Source organism: Hibiscus syriacus, unplaced genomic scaffold (genome assembly GCF_006381635.1).
Source record: "Hibiscus syriacus cultivar Baekdansim isolate YM2019G1 unplaced genomic scaffold, ASM638163v2 tig00111005_pilon, whole genome shotgun sequence".
Classification (NCBI taxonomy): Eukaryota; Viridiplantae; Streptophyta; class Magnoliopsida; order Malvales; family Malvaceae; genus Hibiscus; species Hibiscus syriacus.
The window spans coordinates 239,325-261,444 of record NW_024062949.1 but is presented as its reverse complement, the minus strand read 5'-3'; the positions used below and the strand labels follow the sequence as shown (position 1 = coordinate 261,444).

At 35.7% G+C, this 22,120-nt stretch overlaps 3 protein-coding genes, 1 non-coding gene and 2 pseudogenes across 4 annotated transcripts; 2 read left to right on the top strand and 4 right to left on the bottom strand.

Moving 5' to 3' along the window:
* Window positions 1-136: 136 nt before the first annotated feature.
* On the bottom strand, window positions 137-3,355 carry LOC120149481 (serine/threonine protein phosphatase 2A 57 kDa regulatory subunit B' theta isoform-like). Its single transcript, XM_039162257.1, has 2 exons — window positions 2,088-3,355; window positions 137-555 (listed from the first exon to the last, which is right to left on the bottom strand). Exons 1-2 carry the CDS (start codon window positions 3,276-3,278, stop codon window positions 196-198), a joined length of 1,551 nt encoding a protein of 516 aa, XP_039018188.1. The 5' UTR covers window positions 3,279-3,355; the 3' UTR covers window positions 137-195.
* Window positions 3,356-6,775: 3,420 nt separating this feature from the next.
* Window positions 6,776-11,844, top strand: LOC120149485 (annotated as a pseudogene).
* A 901-nt stretch (window positions 11,845-12,745) lies between these two features.
* LOC120149486 (mitotic spindle checkpoint protein MAD2-like) lies at window positions 12,746-14,127 on the bottom strand. Its single transcript, XM_039162259.1, has 7 exons — window positions 13,878-14,127; window positions 13,782-13,797; window positions 13,553-13,683; window positions 13,346-13,466; window positions 13,170-13,273; window positions 12,966-13,087; window positions 12,746-12,887 (listed from the first exon to the last, which is right to left on the bottom strand). The coding sequence occupies exons 1-7, from the start codon at window positions 13,948-13,950 to the stop codon at window positions 12,831-12,833; spliced, it is 624 nt and encodes a 207-aa protein (XP_039018190.1). The 5' UTR covers window positions 13,951-14,127; the 3' UTR covers window positions 12,746-12,830.
* A 1,403-nt stretch (window positions 14,128-15,530) lies between these two features.
* On the top strand, window positions 15,531-15,604 carry TRNAV-AAC. The gene has a single exon. It is a non-coding gene; the product is annotated as a tRNA-Val (tRNA).
* A 2,136-nt stretch (window positions 15,605-17,740) lies between these two features.
* On the bottom strand, window positions 17,741-18,849 carry LOC120149505 (annotated as a pseudogene).
* A 1,151-nt stretch (window positions 18,850-20,000) lies between these two features.
* LOC120149408 (remorin 4.1-like) lies at window positions 20,001-22,120 on the bottom strand. The gene is made up of 6 exons (XM_039162203.1): window positions 22,083-22,120; window positions 22,004-22,046; window positions 21,517-21,964; window positions 21,415-21,483; window positions 20,363-20,444; window positions 20,001-20,240 (listed from the first exon to the last, which is right to left on the bottom strand). The coding sequence occupies exons 1-6, from the start codon at window positions 22,092-22,094 to the stop codon at window positions 20,028-20,030; spliced, it is 867 nt and encodes a 288-aa protein (XP_039018134.1). The 5' UTR covers window positions 22,095-22,120; the 3' UTR covers window positions 20,001-20,027.

Here is a 22,120-nt window from a genome sequence, read left to right as displayed (position 1 = left end):
AAATTATTCGATTAATAGATCACATATTCAATTAATAAATCATATATTGTGAAGATTGAACAAAAAAATAAATTAACAAAACTGTTTATTGAACTGCACTAATAGGCAAGGAACTTATCATACACCAATCTCAGTCTGGTACTTCGACCCCTATATAAAATCGAACTCTTACAAGTAAGAAGCGCCTATCGATATCTAACCTGACAAGGCGTTGGTGTTTGCTTTGCGGGGAATGAGCATTGCTCCGCTGCCGGAAGCTTTCTTTTCAGCAAGTTCTTCCAAGCGCTTCCATGTCGTTTCACGTCTCGTTTCAATCTCATCTTCCTTCGATTCATCTTCCTGAAACTTAACCGAGCATTCCTTGCACAGCTCCGGGTCAAGATCGTAGAAGATCTTGCGGACATTTAAGGTCAAGCTCTTTACAGCTTGATTCCAGTGATTCCTAGCATTTTTCTCCAAGGCCGGGAAAATAACCGGCAGTATAACCTTGCGGTTTTGAATGATTAAGTTCTGAATGTGATCGTTGTTCCACAAGAACAAAGCTCGCTCGGCTACCTGAGACGCGAAAGAAGGGGAAAAAACCAGAAGTTGCATGGGACATTCAGAAGAGGAAAAAAACCCCAAAAAAAAAAGATAATACAAGTTCCATGAAAGATCACAGTGATAGAACCTAAGTTCCGGGAAAAAAACCCGGATCATATTTCAAGTCACGCAAAATATTTCAAGCTGAAAGTGTGCTTAGCGTCGGCAATCATTGTCAAAGCGTTTTATCGTACCTAAGTCTCAAAGTGACTTCTCCAGCAGAAAGCATGTTAAAATAAATAATATCACTTAACAGAAACAATAATCCCAGTTTTGCTGGCATAATCTCCAAGGATTTATATTACCGTATATTACATCCGTTCCCGCATGAGGAAATATTATAAAATGAAAATGGTTCGAAGCCTTGACTCCGATCATATAGAGGAGCATGGCCGGTGATATCATATGGATACACCGAGTAGGGCCAAGATATTAGTAGCTCTAATGCTACACCCTCCCTTTGTTGCAGTAATAAGCATGAAAGTAAAAGTAGGGCAAACCATTATGACTAACTACAAAATAATTTTCAATCGACCAAAGAGAATGGAGTTCTAGTTATAGATATTCGACTTTCCGGAGCTATTCCAACGTTACCAATATGACCACCAAACACCGAAGCACTCAAACACAGGACAAGCAGATATGAAAAAGATTCAAAGAAATTAAAAGATTTTTCTTTTGAAAACAATTTTAAAGTCCATAAAGCTTGTGATAGTGTTGAGCAAACTATTTAGAAGCCGCAGCTACATGGTGGAACCTCATGAAATACAATTGAAAGTAACATTTCATATAGCCTTGGCATAGCTAATTCCAAATTTCTGGCAATTATTCAACCGTTTCCGAGTATGCAATCGCATAATCTGTCTAAACGGTAGGATACAAATTTGACGCGAACAGGAACGGCAATAAACATGCAAAATGGGATGAATGCAAAATAAAGCCTAACTTTGTGTCTTTAAACTCTATGATGAATAGTCAAGTTTTGATCTTTTCTAACATCATTAGAGGACCACTATCAAACCGATCGCAAATTGTCCCTTTAACATTTACTTGACTGATCCTAGCATTACACATTCTTTGAAAAAATGAGAGCATTTCAAGCAAATAGTATTGAAAACAAAGTTGATCATATTAAAATTTTACTAGGGACTAGAATTGAATTTGAATTACCAACAGCCTGCCTCAGTACAAATTGACGTGTTCGAAAAAGATCCTAGAAATCTTCGCAATATGGGAGGAAAGGAAAAAGAGGCATTGAAGACAGTGGCAGTAAGGGGAAAACAATCAGAAAAATGCTCTAATCGATGCCACAAACTATGCATAATTACATACATAACAAATCCACATTATAGCATCTATGATGCATTCAATTTCGAAGTCCGAGATATGAAATAAGCAAATCTAGAATATCATCCATGTCAAACTGATTTTTTTTTTTAAAAATGTGTCTTCCACATCTAAACAGAAACGCAAAGCATAATACAAAATTTTAAGAAACTTCTCACCTGAAAGTGCAGAGAGTTCAAACAACGAGTAATTCGGCGAAATAATGGTACCATGCAGCGCTGGAATTCTGGTGGCTGAGTTGCTTCTAAAACTTCCTCCAATTCATTTAGGAACATGAGCTCCTTTGCACTGTTAGTGATGGGCCAATACTTTAATAACCCTCGAATGACGGTATCAGCAAGCTTGCAGTCTTTCTCCACAAACTGAATAATGCAATAAGATAACTGCTGATGATACATTGCTAAGCATTTCGGCTTATGCAAGGGAATTAGTGCCCTGACAAGGAACACTTTATGATCTTCTTTCAGCGGCAGCGCAAATCCATTAATAATACTCCCCAATATTTCTAGAAGTTCAGCAATTCCATTATGTTTCTCAGTCTCAAAAATAAAACGGAAAAATATGTTGTTTATAGCTTTCCTAATGAATGGTCGGTGCACCATGAATTTGCCATAGATACGATGAAGAATTGTTTTCAAATATTCCCTTTCCCTAGTATCTTCAGAATCAAATAAGTCAAGCAACCGGATAATGAAAGCCTGATCAACATATCTTTTGGCCAATTTTGTATCAGTCTCGGGTGAGACTATGAACCTCAAAAGAAACTCGTATACAATTTGCAAGTGTGGCCAAGCAGGATCCATCGAAGGTTCCTCCTCTTCCAGATCAACGCCTTCTACAACTTTATTCTCACGTGGTTGAGGATTAAGGCTCCGAAATAAGTTTGTTGATACCATTTTAACAATTTCCTGCAGAACAGCCTCTGAAAATTTCCCATTCGCAGAGGTCACATACTCGACAAGCTCTAACAGCATCTGTCGCTTGATCTCTTTCTCTTTGAGGTTCTTGGTGGGGTCATTGAAATCAAATACAACACAGCACAAGCGAATCTTTTTTATGAATAAGTTCTGCTTCTCTGAAGCCGGAACGCCTTCGAAAGCAGGCAATGTTTCATAGAACACATTATTCTCACCGGGCTTCGTATTGGAACTTTTCCATCCAACATCAGCAGAAGAATTAGGCACCGGAGAATACGAAACACTCAAATTTCCCGACTTGTCAGCTCCTATATCACCGCTCCTCAAGCCACCATAAGCGCTGGAATAAGCACCATGGTTTCCACCATGTCCGCGACTCTCCGAAGTCTTCGATGACTTCCAGGGAAGCTTACTTAAAACCTGTTTGAACATGATTCACCCCCCCCTTCTTAATGCCACAATGCCGATTCACACGAATTACTCGATATTCAGTACCAGTCAAGCTAATCAATAATCAAAATCTATGAAATACCAAAACCCGAAATCCCCTACCATATGAAAAACCAAACCCAAGCTGCTAAAACAACAGAACCAGACCCAAGTTCCAGATTATTTTCAAATCCAACCACCTAAAACAGAGACCCTTTCTTCATCTTCAAGCCCCGTGTCTGAAATTCACCCCAAACATTGCAAAGATTCAAACTTCCAGATATAAAGAGAAAAACCCAGTAAATACAAACTCACCCAAAACAAGAAAGGATCAGCACAACCTTCTCTGTTCTTCCACCAAGGAAATAAAAAAAAAAGACGAAAAAGAATAAATTAAGTGAATTCCAAGATACCCCAGATTCCAATTTATCTATAAGATGAATTGAAACAATCAAATAACTCTACCCAATTGCAGAAAAGAACACATGCCGTAAAATCCGCAGTCAACTAGTTGAGAATTAAAAAGAAAATAGGGCTGGTGAGCAACAACTTACAGAGAAAACAAGCTGCGAAAGTTTCTATCTTGGCTTGCTTGCCGTGCTTTGTTGACTATGTAATCCTATTTTTATTTAATTTTGGTAGTGCTTTTCCAGTTATTCTTCCTTGATTCACTTCTCAATCTCTGCATTTTTTCTACTCATCTCGTGGACTTCGTCTATCGTAGTCAAAGGTCAAATCCGAAATAGGAACCAGACAAACACAAAACCACCGTCTTCTACGACGTCGTTCTCGGTATTATTTTTCTTTTTCTTTGCATTAAATTGATATTTTTAATTATTAAAACTATCAACATTTATTTCCTAACTTTAATTACATTAACATCATTTTTAAACCCGGATTATATTAATATTATATTTTGATTAATAAAAATTATCATTAATTTAATATAATATTGATAACTAATATTAATGTTGTCGCGACCGTCTTTCGGTTGGGTCCGGAATTGGGCTTCAACTTGAAATGAATGGGTTAGAGTCGTCACCGACCATTTTAAAATGAATTTAGGTGGGTCGGGCACCTTACTTGATCTGCATTTTACCGGAAACGTGTCGTGTTCGCGAGTCGGTTACGGTTAAGGAATGATTAGCACACTTGAACCGCCCTTTCGGTACCAATTAATTTGTCGGTTGTCTTTAATTACGAAAATTAAAAATTAAAATTAAAATTTAAAGCATTTGATTCGAATTGTTTACCTTTGATCGGTTAGAGTTACTACTGGAAAATAAAAAATGTTAGATGGTGAAATAAAAAAAATATCAAGTGAAAATTAATTAAATAATAAAAAACAAAGAAAATAAAAAATAGAAAAGGATGTTAAATTTTAAAAGAAAAAAATGTTGAAAGAAAGACAAAACAAAAGGTGGAAATATTAACTTTCTAAGAAGAAAATAATAATAATAAATAAATAAAATAATAGAAATGATAATACCAATAAATAAATAAAATATAAAAGAAATGAAAAAAGGTTAAGTTTTGAAATTAAAAAAAAATGTTAGGAAGATAAAATAAAATAAAAGTAAATAAATAAATAAAAGGACCAAAATGAATCAAATTGGACTTTGTGGACTGAAATTAATACTAAAAAATAAACTGCAAAAAAATTAGAGGGTTAGACTGATAATAATCAAAGTTAAACATCCAAAATTAAATTACAAAGAAATAAACTATGTTACACGATGCATCAAAGATAGGGGGGCCAGAAGAATAATTTAGCCACAATATCTGAATGGCTGTGAAGGAATTTACCCATAATCGTTTAAGGACCATATAGAGAATTTACCCAAAGTCCAACTTCACGTGGGTTTTGTTTTTTATTCAAGAGAAATGCTTCTGCCCGTGCAATGCATTTTTGAACTTCATTCTCTCTGCAATTAGCAATGAGTCCAAACTTCCTCGGTTCCACCACTCCGGTTTCATGGTTAACACAAGTCATGTTGATCCTTGAATGAAAACGGGCACTTGGCAGCTTCTCAGGATAATCTTTATCACAAAACAGCTTCAATTGATAGATTCAACCCTCTTGTACCGTATTATGAGGACCAATAATGGTGCCAGTCCAAGAGCGCATGTAAATATCATCTCCATCATCCATTCCATAGCTCACAGTACCATCCCCAATACCTTTTTCTCCACGTTCAAGCTCTTTCAGCAATCTGGAGTTCCGAGGCACCACGACACTCGATCCTCTTGAGCCAAGCGTCATGGGTGATTCACTGGAGGTTTTCTTCTTAATGGGTTTTTAGAGAAGATGGTGAACTGAGGTTTCTGGTGATGGAAACGGGTTTGGAAGGGAAAGAAGAGGGGTTTTGAAAGGTTTCGGGGAAGAGGAAAAAAAAGGTCCCTTTCGTTGGTCTCCATCCCCCAAACTGTCCATGCTTCCCCCCTTATCAAGCAAGTGACCCTTTTTAAATAAACTGGATTGTTGGAAATGGGGTTGAACATGAGCCCTGCAAAATAATAAAAAATAATAAATAAATAATAATTTTTTAAATTCAGATAAAAATGAGTGTCTACGAATGTAATAATTTATTTATTAATATATTGATCAAATGTTATTTTTCCAAAATGTTTAAGATCAACTTTAACCTTAAAATTTTATTTTTAAATGTTCAATATCCATTGATTTTATATTATATGGGTACAAGAAAATTATATATGATTATAATTTTTTTTAATATTTGACAATGCACATGTCCATTAATCATTCCTATACAAAGTTCCCGTATCAAAAAATAAGATAAAATGATACGTGAAGCCTTTGTACTTTTAGAAAAATAATAGGGTCTTCGTATTATTATTTTTTCTCAATGTGTGCTCCAATTCAAAAAAATCCAATATCGTCCTTCGACCAATATTTTTCGTCATTGACCCATATTAGTATAATTCTTTCGTTATTAGGATACTCTAAGTTAATCGTAAGTTTATGCAAAAATAATCTCTATGATTCTTTTCCTTCCCTTTCAACAATTGCCCATACAACCAGAAACTGAATATTTCGATCTCTACCAATAGCTACAAGTAGGATTCCCTTCGTAACAGACTTGATAAAACATCAACCTCAGTAAGAATTAACAGAATCGTTGGTCAATGACAAAAAATGTTGATCAAAGAATCATATTAATTTTTTTAGTTAGAAGGTCACATTAAAATATAATAATAAGAGGACCACGTTAATTTTTTTAAAATTGCATACACTTTTGTAAAAAAATAAAATTAAAATTCAAATGTAATATTAAAATTGATTAAATAAATATTATCAATTTGGGTAGAGTGAGAGAGGTAAGATGGAAAGGCCAAAGGGCAACGCATCGTTCAAAGGCCAGAAGAAAGGCAAAAAATACCCCACAAGCATTTTTAGTACTCGATGCTCACTTCTTCTTCTTCTTCTTCTTCTTCTTCTTCTTCTTCTTCTTCTTCTTCTTCTTCTTCTTTTTCTTCTTCTTTTTCTTCTTCTTCTTCTTCTTCAATCTTCATTCTTTATCGACAAAACACTGAAAAAGGAATAAAATTACTAATCAAAATCAAATTAAACCCAACCCAACCCCATGATTTCACTTCTCCTTCTCCTTGTCAAAACCCTCACTCTTTTCAACTCCTAAAAGCCTTGAAACCCCCCCCCCAAAAAAGTAAAAAAAGATGAAATAAGAACCCATTTCCCTGTTCAGATTCAAAGCTGGCCATGTACATCTCGGAGAAGCCTCGTCCAATTGGTTAATACAAGGAGGAAGGCCCTTCCATAGCTAATGACATGATCATCGAGGTCCCCGCCAATGGGGATTTCCCACATCAGCTCCAGCAGCAGCAGCAAATGATGTTGGGTGAAAGCAGCGGTGATGACCCAAACTGACGTCCGTCTCAATACTTTCAAATCGAACAAGCACCTTTGGGAGCAGATATCTGCTAAGATGAGGGGAAAAGGGTTCGATCGATCACCGACTACGTGTACAGATAAGTGGAGGAACTTGTTGAAGGAGTTTAAGAAAGCTAAGCATCATGATAGAGGGAGTGGGTCAGCTAAGATGTCTTATTTTAAGGAAATCGAAGAGATTTTAAGGGAGAGGACGAAGAATGCTTATAAGACTCCCACTCCTCCTCCTCCTCCTCCTCCTCCTCCTCCTCCTCCTCCTCCTCCTCCTCCTCCTCATAAGCTTGATTCCTTCATGCATTTCTTCGATAAGGATATTGTAGACCTATTTTAGTCCGGGAATATATTATAATATATATATTAATTATATTATATAGTATATATTATTATATATTTATATTATATATTATTATATAGTTATATATTACATATAGAGAAAATAATTTCAGTGACCGAAAATGTCTTATAATATACGATTTTGATCAACTTTTTTTTGATTTGTCAAAATGACTAACAAAATCGCAATGCGATCTCTAAATCGCAACGCGATCTCTAGTATCGCAAATCAGTTTTCAGATTCGCAACGCGATTTTCACTATCGCGATAATACAAATCGCAAAGTGATTCTGACTATTGCGATAATACAAATCGCAATGCGATTATGACTATCGCAATGCGATAATACAAAATCGCAACGACTGGTGGTATTGCATTTGTTTCTTAAGAATTTTCTCTAAAAAATAGTATCCGCGCGGACGTGTTGAAGACACGTATTACCACGACCACGACCACGATCACGACGAGACGGGACGGGACGGCGGCGGCGACAGTACGCGAGAGTCCTCCTTGTTATCTTCCACTCAACAAGGAAGTGGGAAATCCAAGCCTTAAATACTCATTCTCAATAGTTTTTTTAATACTATGTGGGATTGAGCATTGCAAACACTTGGAAATTTTTTACACTATCGCAACACATTCTTTATTGTTTCAAACTAAGATCTTACAAATGGCTTGGGAATCTTTTACACTATCGCAACACATTCTTTATTGTTTCAAACTCCACATGAATTTGGAATAGTTAAAATGTAAACTTATTTTGGATTTTTCACTATCGCAACACTTTTTCACTATCGCAACAACACGTTTTTCAAACTCTCGCAAAACATTTTAATTATCGCAACACATTTTTCAAAATCGCGTTGCGAATCTGGATATTTGCGTTGCAAATTTGAAAACTAAGTTGAAAAATTAGAATTCGCGTTGCGATTTTGTTGGTCATTTTGGCAAATCCAAAAAAAGTTGATTAAAATCGTATATTATAAGGCATTTTCGATCACTGAGGTTATTTTCTCTTATATATACTATATAGTTATATACTTATATATTATACATATATTATATCTATATATTATATTTATTATTATATATTATAGTATATATTTATTATATAGTATATATATTATATTATTTATTATATTAATATTATTTATTATATATATTATTATTTTTATATTATATATATTATTTATATTTATTACATATTTTTATTATTTATTTATTTTCCTTGTTTATAGGTTTAATTCAGTCCAAATTACAATCCAACCGAGCAAGTAGGTCTGACTCAACAAGCCAGCCAGATAGGGATAGATCTGACCCAATCAGTAAATCCAGCAGTGGGTTAGGGTTGTGTAAACCCTAAACTATCAAGGACATTGCATAGAGGGATTGAGCGGTTGGTGGCGTCGCCAGTAGCCACGCATAATAATCGGCCGAGATTTTCGACAGAGAAAATTGGAACAGCTCGGGACTGAATCATCCCGGGATTTTCGGCCAACAACGTTCACAACCCGAATAAATCGAGAACGGAGAGAATGACTCCCGAAGCAATCAGAAACATCCACCAACAGGGGCTATACAAATCCCACGCTAAGGAGCCAACAAATAGAAGGAAGGACATCACCGGAGTAACCAAAAACGCCAAGAAACCGAACAAGAAAAAATCCAAGAAAAACCAAGCAAACAACAACCATAGCATCGAAAAATCGAGGATACACAACAATCAAAGCAACCAAGCAATATCAACAAAATATATAGAAAAAGCAGAAACACCAAATTAAGAACCGAAAGCAAAGTGTTTGAATACATAAAAAGCACAAAAAATTCAAGAGTTTTTCATCACATCAAATTAAGTCGGAACTGATTATGAACCCACCCGAATGACGGTTACGACAGGTATATTATGCTTTCCAGTTTGTTCTTTGCCCTCTTTATTTTGCATTTTTTTAGAAAGCGGAGCTTTCATTAATGCATGTGAGGCTTTCTATTTAAAGCCTTCATTTGGATTCAAGAATCTGTTTTTATGTGCTATGGCTTTAATGAATTTCCAATGTAAACGCTGATGTTTGGGGTCTAAAGTCTGTAATTCTCCCAATTGAATTTAAGTTGCTAAAGTTGACTTAAGATGGTATTCTGAATTGCAGCTGAGAAAAGAAATTAATTTTGGACTTTAACTGTAAGAGGTTCTTTTATTGCAAATAATTTCGAGACAGTCACATATTTAACTTGTATTGTCTACTTCTGATTCAAAATATGATATGGGGTTCAAGGTGCTTGAAGCATGAACCAACCTGCGCCGAACAGGATGAGTTCTACAATACCCCTATTTTGATAAGAGTAGGGAGGTAGTATGTTGAGAAACTCAAATATTGCATTGGAAGAGATTATAATATATATGTGGTATATTAATTCCTCTGTTTCTTAAGTGGTTTGACTATGATCCGTTTTCTGATACCGTCATTTTACGTTTACAAGGTTTACCCGGGTTTTGTTTTATTTCAGACATAATACCTTGCGGTTGCATCACTTGATGAAAGCTGTATATAAGTTCTTTTTCTCAGACTTTGGAGATTTAAATGTCTATTCCCTCCTATCTCTTCCTTTTGAGCATAGTGTTCACGGGGGCTACCTGATGGATTATTGCTGCATATACCAAGTATTTCTTTCTATTATCACGACTTTAATAATTGTCACTGTTATGGTTGGACTCTTGCAGGTTTTGAGGATACCAGCATAACATTTCTCGAAGGTATGTTTGCTGCTGCTGTTATTTGAATTTGCTGTCTTCTGGTTCAATAACACGATTTCTGTTTCATCCCTTTATAAGCTCGTTGTAATGTTTTCCCTCAAACTAATTCGATTGAATCATAGAATTTATTGGATGCAATGTTATTAATATTATCAACCCCATACCCATCTTCTTCTTCTTTTGGGATTCAACTTGAGGCATAATTGGAGAAGAGTATTCCTATCACTTTTTGGAACTTAAAACGGAATAATAACTTTTCCCTTTTAAAGTAACCTCCCTTTTCAGCCTTCTTGGCCAAGATTTATGGACAGACTTGCTTGTTTCTTTACCCTCATTCTCGACTTGCAGTTAATTCTGATCTTTTAATTGCGGTAACAGTGTCATCAGCCTTGTTGTGAGTCCAACATAACACCAGCTGCCACACAGAATACGTTAATATGAGAGTGAAGCAGCATGTACTGATAGAAACTTGTTGATTATCACACTTTCTTAATCTAATACTGTCCTTATTTCATGAAACGTCATGTACTGATAGAAACCTTTTGATTGAGCATTCAAATGATATCAGATGGAATGTCCCTAACGAGGTCTTTTCCTATAGCGCCAGTACTACTATAGAGAATCAATAGTGTATTTCATCATATCTGGCTCGACTTTACATTTGAACAAGTGGATGCAATTTAACTTCAAGGACATGTGCATCCATCACTGTAGTTCATAAGCATTCAATCTATGATATGTGGATATGCAATCTTATGCCTTCTATTAATTTTCAATCTCAATGGGCTTATTATTTATTTGGAAATACTTAGAATTGGTAATTAAATAATGAAAAGAAAATCGATTGTGCGTGTTCATGTGCTTCCGCACTGAATCATCATTTAGTTAAAGAATTTCTTACTGATCTGAAGTGAATGACTTTTTACTGATGCGTGTCTTTCATTTATTCAGGATATAGACTTGCTTCATTTCCATGCTGCCTTTTTCTCAACTTTAAAAAAGTTATGCATCTCCTCCATTTTATGCTTTCTGGTATACAGCTAGTGGTAGGCGGACACTTAATCTCGAAAGAGGTTTAGATCATGAAGGGCATCCTCTTGCTATCACAACAGCTGAGGCAGTTGCATCCATTGGAGTTCCTCTTTGGAACTGGAGAGACACCCCTGGAAACGGTAAGTTCTGTTGGAGTTTTTGCTGAACAAACTTCACCAAAAATATTATTGTGTTGCATGTAGAACAATGTTCAAGTGTTCTAGTGCTTGGTCATGAGAATCGACTCCCATCTTATCTGAGGTGAAACTTTTAATTTTGAGTGAAATATTTATGTTGACTTATTCTCTTTCGCACCGTATTTGTTAGGCGGGGATTGTTAGCCATATGGAGGCAGGGTTATAACTGTCAAGTATGGGGACTACATCCGAAGGATTGGTATTGATGGTACAGCTGAAGCCATCAGAGAGGCAATTAAATCTGCTTTTAGATTGGGAACTAAGCGTGCACTTTGGTTAGAGGATGAAGACCATATAGTTCGTAGTCTAGACAGGGAAATGCATCTAGGAAATTATGCAATCCATCTTGATGAAGGTAAGATTGACGTGCTCTACAAATTCTAACCATAAAAAATTTATGGTAAGCATTTTCATAAAAATATAGTGTGCCTTTATGACGAGTCAGATCATATACCAGTCCACACAGAGGAGAAGACTTTTTACACAGAAGATGATTACCTTGAATATCTAGTCCGTCGGGCCTACACAAGTCTCAGGGAGATTGATGGATACAGAAACATTGACAATATGGATGACCTTCAAACTAATGCTATATATCGAGGCGTGAGCTGAAAGCTGGTGCATCTTCCTTGCCTTGGCATAAGTGTGCATGCGGGATTCTAAGATTTGCTCATATTGAGTGTTTTCTTATGTATTCACTCCAGTACGTTATCTGTGTATATGACCTGGGCATCTTCTTTGTACATATGCTTTTGGGCAAGGTTTTCAAATGAGGTCAATTTTTTGAGAATTTATTCAAAGTTTATCCAGTGTTCCCCATACAGAGCCCGGAAGAGTAGTATAGTCGCAACCGAGGTGTTTCCCGTGAGCAGGTAACGGCGGTTTGCAAATAGGACATCTTGGTTAAACATTATTTCTGCAGCAGGAGATACAAGGACTGGGCGAGACCCGAAATGTATAAAGATAATAGGACCTACCGTTTGCGTTTGCGATGGATGGACGGAAAGGGAAAGGGCAAGGCTCGGTAGGAGTCCATTCTGTTTGTCATCGGGAGAAAACAACATAGTAGACAAGCGAGGGTTCCATGGAATGATCGGAGGAAGAAAGAATCATTTATAGGATAAAATGAACTATGTAAGAAAATCTGCCGTTGTTAATGATTTGACATTTATATTGAGAAACAAATTTCACAACCATACACACAAAAGCAGACTCAAAACATCCGATTCATTTCATCTTTCGCAGCAATCCATTGAAAATATATGTGAAGAAAGATTCACATAAATATTGCAGTAAAAAGAAAGGTTCTGTCCGGTCTACTGCTCGTCCCATTCATCATTCTTGTACGAAACAAGAGTATCAACCTTGTGTATCTGCATAACCCCAAACAGACATATACTTGGCATAAACAACAACTTTGGCCTCAAAATTCTATTGATTGATTGATTTACCTTGGTATCAAATGAATGCAACTTAACCATTTGTGGATTTGCAATCAACTTCGGGTCACTCTCTATCCAAGTGAACGGTACTGCAACATCCTTATCGGTGTACGCCAAAACATCGAACACACCTGCAAAGAAACGAGTGCATGAGACGATCCGGTGAAAGAAGACGATCCGAATCACATTTTTAGTTAATAAGTTTCAACTTACAAGGTTCATCAAGGCATGGCAAGTAAGTAATACTCGAAGCAACCTGTCTCATAATCGCCTGGATTTCTCTCATGATTTCTCTGTCACTCTTCTCCCTCGACACACTGCAAATCAAACACACACACAAAATGAAAATCCATCTCTCGGATTTCACACCAAAACACCAAAAATGTTACCTTTTCTCAACAACTTCACTATCAGTCTCGATGCTGAAATTCCACCTCTCCAAAACCTCATTGGTTGCCTTGCTCATGATAACCATTACAACCCTCTGTAATTTCCCGGATTCCAGCCACTCTTTTCCCAACAATTTCGTTTACACAATGTGAGAAAATTATCACTTTTATATGTTTATCTATACATGTTCAAAGGCAGAGATTTACCAGAAAGCTGAGCTGTTAGATTGGTAATGAAGGATTTAACACCTTCATCTTGAGTAAGCAACATTGGAAGTCCATATTTCTTCACTTTGGCAAAACTTTCTTCGGGGTAAACTCCTCGATTGTACAGAATGCTAAACAAAGCCAATTCTTTCATTAATCACAGATATTTTCTCCAGAAAAATAACAGTTTCAGAGAAATCAATAAGAATTAACTTCCCCTCATCCTTACCTATTCGCTGCATATCCTGAAAAAGGGGGGAAAACGAAGTCAGCGAAAATTTTCCCAGAAAACCCAGAAAAGAGCAGAATTAAGAAAGCACATTACCGAAGAACTCGCTCACGATCGCCGCTGATCCTCGAAGAGTGATTATATCTTTGGCAACAGTTCTGGACGCCATTCGAATTATTCTGGGTTCGAAATTTTGACTAAAAGGAACAAAATAAATGGAGAAAATGAGGGCAAAAAGGCAGCTGAAATTGAGATGTAGGAAGTAGAGATGATCGTTTGGTTTGAAGGAGATGAATATCGGTAATGGCTGATGAGTTTTCGAGAAATATGGGTTCGAGAAGAAAAAATAAAATAAATGTGTAACGGCTAGTTTCTTGACGTTCGACTTGGAGCCAACTACAGATTTTTAAAGAGCGTATTTAACGGTAATAAAAAGTGGGTCCTTTTATCAGAGGATAATTAGTGCATGTTTGTTTGTCGTTTTAATTAAAACTTTTATTATATTATTTTAATGATAATTTTATAGCAAAAAGGTATTAGAGGTATATGTAAATTTGAAAAAAAGGTAATATAACTCTTATATTATTTTATTAATGTAATTTTTCAACTCATAAAATAAATCTAATGTAATCATTTGATTAATATTTTTTTGTAGTTTGACTATTACGGTGTTGACGTGGTGGTCCACGATACTGACATATCATGTTTGATTTACCAATTTAGCCCCTCTGTCATGTTATATGCCACATTATCAACCATCGTGCACTGTTACATTAGCACTGTGAACTCCACGTCGATACCGTAACGATCAAACAACGAAAAATGTTCTTTAAGGGTGTGTTTGGTTGGGGGAATGGAATCCACATTCTCCCGTTTGGTTGGCAGGGAATGTCATTCCTGGTAATCTTTCATTACTAATAGTGGATTTTTTTGGGTATATTACCGAGAATGTCATTACCTCCATTTCCTTATGTATGGTTGGATTACTGACGTTTTGGACTAAAATGTCCTTAAATTTTTTTCAAAAATATTATTATTCTGTCATTAAATAATAAAAATTCTACGAATGTTAAATTACAAATTTATCCTTAAACTATTTTAATTTACAAAAAAATCTATAATTAAAATTTTATATGAAGTTCAGGGGTTAAAATAAAATTTTACCCTTTCATTAAACCTTTTTATATTTTCAATTTTATAAAAAAATTATATAAATTTTATGAATTTAAATTTTTTAAAGAGAATATATAAATATTTTCCAACTTGTTAAAAAACAAATATATAATAAGTACAATTTGGTCAAATATACATTCAAATAATCTTTTATTCCTTTAACCAAACACGATAATCTTACATTACTGCTAAACCAACCAAACACAAAATACAACATTTCCAGTAATCCTATTCCCTGCTAATCTTTTATTCCCACTGGTAATATTATATTCCGTGAACCAAACGTATCTTAAAGGTCACATTGGACCTTTTTCCTATATTCGAGGGTCACATTAGGAGAAAAATAATATGATGACTAAATTGATTTTTTAAAAAAATACAGGGACCTCTAATTCTTTTTTACCTATATTATTACTTAAAATTTTAAAACTGCGATCGAATATCTAGTTAATTAAATTAAATTTCAATTTGATATATTAATTTGCTAAAAATCGAACAATGAACACCTTAAATATATGTTTAACTTTCGTCTTTCAAAGCATCCTTATAAAAATGATCAACACCCAGTACCAACGGGGTGTCGTGGTGTAGTTGGTTATCACGTCAGTCTAACACACTGAAGGTCTCCGGTTCGAGTCCGGGCGACGCCAATTTCATTAATTTTTTTGAGGCCAAAGCCCGCTGTCGCTGCTATATATTGCAGTTAGATCACTTGCTATACCTGAATCAAGTTGTTCATCATCTACTTATCGTCAGAATGTTTTTAAAAGACATTGCTAACTTTTGAAACCAATGATCATGCAAGCCATCATCAAGATGGAACCAGTAGCTTCATCATCACCCGTAATATCCTTTTCTTCAGCTTTATAGTACTGGTAATAATCCTGCTACTTGATGATTTTAGGTGCAGACAAGTTGATGAACCAGTTACTTTACACTTCTTTATTTCCCATGCTTAGGAGGACCATCCGTTCCCCTACCGGAGTATGTTCGCTATTAATTGAAAATACAAAGAAAACATCTAAAATATATGCTAATTTGAAATTTTCAGGAGAACGACTACCCCATCCATCCCTATTCCCACTCGCTCCTTCGATTCATCTTTGATCGTAGCGGAATACCAAATGATGACATCAACGACACAAGAAAATATTTAGCTGAAACAACTAACGGAAGATCTTTATCAGCCAAATGATTATCAAGTAAAACTCCACGATAATTTATCAGTCATACGTGTAATAGAAAATTCAGTCTTTCATACAAGGATAAAACACATTACATAATAAAAGTGCATTATCACTATATTCACGAAGAATCTGAGTAGACTAAAATTTTACATATAAAAGTGCATTATCACTATATTCACGAAAAATGTAGACTAAAATTTGAGAAATTATTAATAAGAAGATTCTGGCCCAAAGCTCTCTTTATTTGATTTGAAAGTAGTTGTTATAACAACTAATATAATTGTTACCTCTATAAATTTGAATCGAATAAATAACTCACTGTTCAGCATCCAAGATATTTCTATGTAAGCACGCAAGTTCTTGGACATGTCAAACTACTAGATGACAACACACAAGATCGTCTCTTATTCTCTATCATTTAACAGGGAAAGGGAGAATGAACACTGTAAATACCTTTGCAAGAATTATTTTCACTCAATGTGGATAGTGTCCGAAGCATTATTATCATCATTTTGGATGGTTTGCCCAGGACTGTGGTTCAGGCAGAGAAGGTGTTCTTTTTGTCTCATTCAACATTGTATTGGCTTTGTTGCTCTTTGGGTCTTTTGATCTTTAACTATATTTGGTTACCTTGATATAGATCTTGATATAGTCTCGGGTGAACTTCTAAAATTTTAGTGTATAGATCTTGAAAATACAAAAATAAAATTTTAAAATATATATTAATTTAAAAATTTTAGGTGACGATTCGCCCATGGCTAAACTCTCGAGATAACGTTCTCGAATAAATTATTTCACGAGATAATACTCTCCCAAGATTAATTGCTCAAATAGGGTGAAATCCACAGTGTTGGCCGTAGGTTGCCATGCCTTGCGGGCGATCTATTACGTGGCATGCACGTCCCCAAGCATAGGTCGCCATGCCCTCCGAGCCGGGCGACCTTGTAGGTCGCCATGCACTCCTGGCGACCTTGTAGGTCGCCATGCACTCCATCCTGCTCCTCGCGTGATTCCTCTTGCCCTCGGATGCCTTCGCATAGCTCGCTTGGATGCCCTCGGTCGGATGGCCTCGGATGCCCAGCGTGTTGGAACGTGCGTGGCACATGCAATCTCTCTCATAGCTCGTTGGGAAGACACGGCGACCTATGGCCAACACTGAAGATTTCACCATATTTGAGCAATTAATATGGGAAGTGCATTATCTTGTAAAATAATTTGTTCGAGAACGTTATCTCGAGAGTTTAGCCATTGGCGGATCCATCCCCTTTAGTCCATCCAAGTCCTCACCTGCCCCCCCGAGTTCATCTCTAACCATAGCGAAATATCGATCGACCACATCAACGACACAAAATATTTAGCTTAAACAACTAATGAAATATTTTTATCAACCAAAAGATTATTAAGTAAAACTCCTCTGCGTTAGTTTATCAATCATACGTCTAACATAAAATCCAATCTTTTATGTAAGGATAGACCATATTACATATAGAAGTACATTGTCACTATATTCACAAGAAGGCCCTTGAAGGAGAGATCAAAATGATTCCAACAAACACATATGAGCAAGTTATAAGCATATTCATGAAGAACATGAATAGATTAAAGTTTGAGAAGTTTAGAGAAGCAATGAGAATGATCTACTAAACACATACAAATAGAAATTATTGAGGAGAGTGTTAAATATGCATCAACTTCATTATTACCCTTCATTATAAAATCCCCTCGAGCCCAAAGCTCCCCATGTTACAAAGGAGGCAAAGCTCCCCGTCGTGCCAAAGATCCGACCCGTTGTTTCAGTCAATCCGTATGACTTCAAATGGAAAAAGAAAAAGGAAATCATATGAAATTATTGGTTAATGGATTAGCAGTTTAATTAAGGGTTTTACTTTTACCTGGGTCAGCTGAACTACCGTTTTTTCAACTTGTGTATCATATTTTTTACTCAAATGAGCTCCACCGGAGATGAGAACTTGAAGCGAGCTCAAATCATAGCCGCCCATTATCTCAGAATCCCTCCCCATCGATACAGTCAAGGGTGGAGCCACCGCCAAGTGGTTAACCCTGTACTCTTCGATGATACTGTACATTCTCTTATCAAACGTCCGATTTCCTCCCGTTATCACCAAACAGTCACCGGACGCCACGATCCTCATACTCAACAATAATCCGTAAGCGTGAAATAACGGAACCGTACAGTAAGTAACCAAGGTGATCGTCCTCACCGGACGCGTTACGCCGGCGATGTTGGCCATCAAGTTACGGTGTGTTAATGCAACTCCTTTAACCGGACCGGTGGTGCCGGACGAGTAGAGAATCGCGGCGACATCTGATTGGTTAACTTTGATTCCTTCTCGTTCCTTTGTTTCGCTTTGAGTTTCCATTAACGACTCGAATTCAAAGGTGTCTATAGAAACGATCCCGTGTTTAAGCGAAGGTAGCTTGTAAGCTGAATCCGATGAGGCGAAAGCGATCACCGACTTTGACAGCCGGATATGGTGATGGATCTCGGGAACTGTGGCGGCCGGATTGATGGGAGAGACGACGACGCCGAGAGATAAGAGAGACTTGTAAATGATCGGAATGTAGACATTGTTAGGGGAGAAAACGAGAGCACAGTCGCCTTTGGAGAGGCTAAATCGGGTGCTAAGAGAGGAGACTAGATTTTCGAGGCGGGAAATGAGTTCTGGGTAGAGGATACAAAATTTCATAAATTTTACACGAAAAAAAAATTATAAAATATAATTCGAATATCTCAAAATTTTTATTAATTAGTATATTGATTTTTAAATTTGAGTCGAATCTTTTAATTCTGTTTGATATATATATATATATATATGAGTAAGCATGTATGTATTATATATAGTTATAAAAAATTATTTAAATTAAAATAAAATAATATCATTATATTATTAATATTTAAAAATTAAAACTCAAAATCCAATTTAACTTAACTCGACTCGAAATTCTGTTAACAACTTACATATTTCTAAATATTGTTTTAAATTTTGATATATATATATATATATATATATATATATATTAATTTTAAATTGTAAATAAATTAATGAATCTACCTGATCGTGCTCGGCTCAACTTATGATTTATCTTGTCAAGAGAACTCAGCCATTAATCCATAACGAATCCCTGATTTTGACCAATATATATTTATATAGTTAATAAAAATAAAAAGGAAATTCATTAAATAATAATGACTTGTATTTAATCGAATACATTGGAGTCTCAAACCTAAACGGTCTCGTTTTGCAACGTCAGAGAGTAAATAACATTGACCACACAGTAAATGAGATGAGTAAACGAGATGAGACAGATTGTCAGCTATTCGAAATTCACTCTATTAAAATTCGATAAATATTCGACTCGAATAGATTAGACTCAAACTCAAGCTTAACTCAATTCTTAATGAATTAAAACGAATTACCTAATACTCAACTTGAAAAGCTCTAGAACAACTCGAAAATATAATATATTAAAATTTTATTTTTTAAATAAATTATTAATAATATTAATTATTATGCATTGATTTTTTTTAAATACAATATAAGATTTTCATATATTTAAGGTTTAGGTGTGAGTTTAAAATTTTAATCGAGTTAAGTTTAACATTTTTTTCTTAATTTCAAGTTTTTTTAAACTTTTACGAACTTCAATTCATGATTTTGAGTTCAAATCAAGCTTAAAAGTTTTAGACTTACGAATTTTCGAACCAAATCAAGCTCTATCGAAACGAAGAACAACTAATTGGAAGTTAGATAAAATCCACAATATGCGGTAACCTCCGCAACCGACTTGCTTTGAGACTGCAGTGATATTTGCAGACGTGTCATAAAAGATTCCAGAGGCAATTTAACTTTGGTAGTCTGCAGAGTTACTGCCAGCAAAGGGAAGGCAACTTGAAGGAGAAAGAAGAAGGAAAATGACCGGTTCTCCTTATGTAATCCGCCCTTTGTGAAGTCCTTACAGCTTTCTCGTTTAGCTTTGATTCTGCATTTGCACGTTTCTCTTCGGCTATTCTCCTTGTGGCTGCAAGTTTGTTTGCGCACCTTTCTTTTGCCCGACCTTTCAGTCTCTCAGCTCTCGCCTATAAACGCATAAAACAACAAATTCATGGCAATGGAACATCTAGATCTGGCAATGTTTCTCGTTTAAAAAATCCGACCCGATTCGACTCCGAATATAGTGGAGATTTAGCAGAGGACTTACCTCTATTTTCTTCATTTCCAATTCAGCTTTCCTCTTTTCATGATTCTCCCAGGCCTGTATCTTCACTTCTTCACGCTTATACCTACAAAGCAACACATGCCTTTATCATATTAGACTATAAACTTCAAGGTAAGGTATAAACGACCTGAACTTGATCGAAAAATGTTGTATTTATGTTTATTTATTTTTTAAAGTGTTTATGTTCAATGAAAATTTTAATATCGTGTTCATGTTTATTTATTTATTATCCGGGAACATATTCATTTAACATTCGTAAACGTATTCATTTATATGTTCATAAATAATAAAATTATATCACTAGTACTCTAGTTCCTTAGAGTTCACAGTTTGAACTCTAAAGTTCATATTATGTTTAATTTAATTATCTATCCTTACCAATATTTAAAAAGGTAAATGACACGTCTAATATTTAAACTATTAGTTTTTATATATTTTAGTACCTAACTTTTATTTTTTTCAAAATCATACATACTATTTAATTTTTATTTCATTTTAGTACATCGATGTTAAAAACTTAACGCGTTAGTACCTAAACTATCAATTTTGATTTAATTTAGTATATAAACTTTTATTTTTTTCAAAATTTAGAGTTTAAATTTCAAATAATGTACTAAAATGAAACAAAAATTAAAATTTAGGTTCAATTTTTAAAAAATTAAAAATTTAAATACTAAACATATCTAAACACATAATATACCCAATTCAAAATTAAAAATGAAAAAAAAAGTGAGTAAATAAGTTTATAAATTAGTCGTTAAACGAGTTTAATCGTTATCATAACGAACAAAAAGCATCTTTGTTCATGTTTATTTTTATTAAATGACCATAAAAATTCTGTCCACGTTCATTTACTTAACTTAATAAATGAATGATATACGAACATTAAATCGAATTGTAACCCTACATCAAGTATTTGAATATTGATATTACGAGTGAAGCAAACTTATAATTCCGGATATAGATTAATCAATCGGTAATAGACTATAATAAACATTGTGCTTTGTCAGAGTAGGAACAAATTAGCACATTACCTAGCCATATATTTAGCACGTTCAGCTTCATCCCAAGCCATGGCTCGAGTTTCCAAACTACTCTGCTTACTAGCCTGACCCGGTTCATGTCCCTCGAGCCAGTCCGAGCCATTTCCTTTAGCGGCAGCATCAGTTTCGCCTCTCCCCTCGGCCGATGTTGGTCCTACATGTTTGCATCTCACTGGGGTCGAAGATCCTGAAGAAACAGGACTACTTCCTGCAGGGGTGGTGGCTCGTAAAGGCGTTGTGGTTCTCGACGGCTCTTGGCTCGCAATCGGAGTCATCTCGGTCCCCATATCTCTCACACATATCGATCGAACACCCGGCACCGAGTTCTCCCCCGGGTTGTCGAGTACTCGCCAAACAGGCCCGTCGAAATCGACCTTCTTCGTTTCGCATTCGAACTCGGGCGCTATCAGCCTTGTATCATCGGCGTTCGAGTCTCGAGGCTTGGCTTTGGGTTGGACCTTCTTGTCTCGGCTCCTCGACAGCCCCACAAGCCATTTCTGCGCATCGTCCCACTTCGAAGGCGTCATCGGCTTCCCCAAGGCTGCTGTTCGATGATGAGACTGAGAAGCTTTATGAAACTCGAAACTCACGGCACCACCACCGCCATTGCTGCTCGAAATCCCATTAGCCGGTCCAAGGCTATACCACCCTTCATATACAACGGATCTCATTCCCCAAGTACGTTTAGCTTATCTTC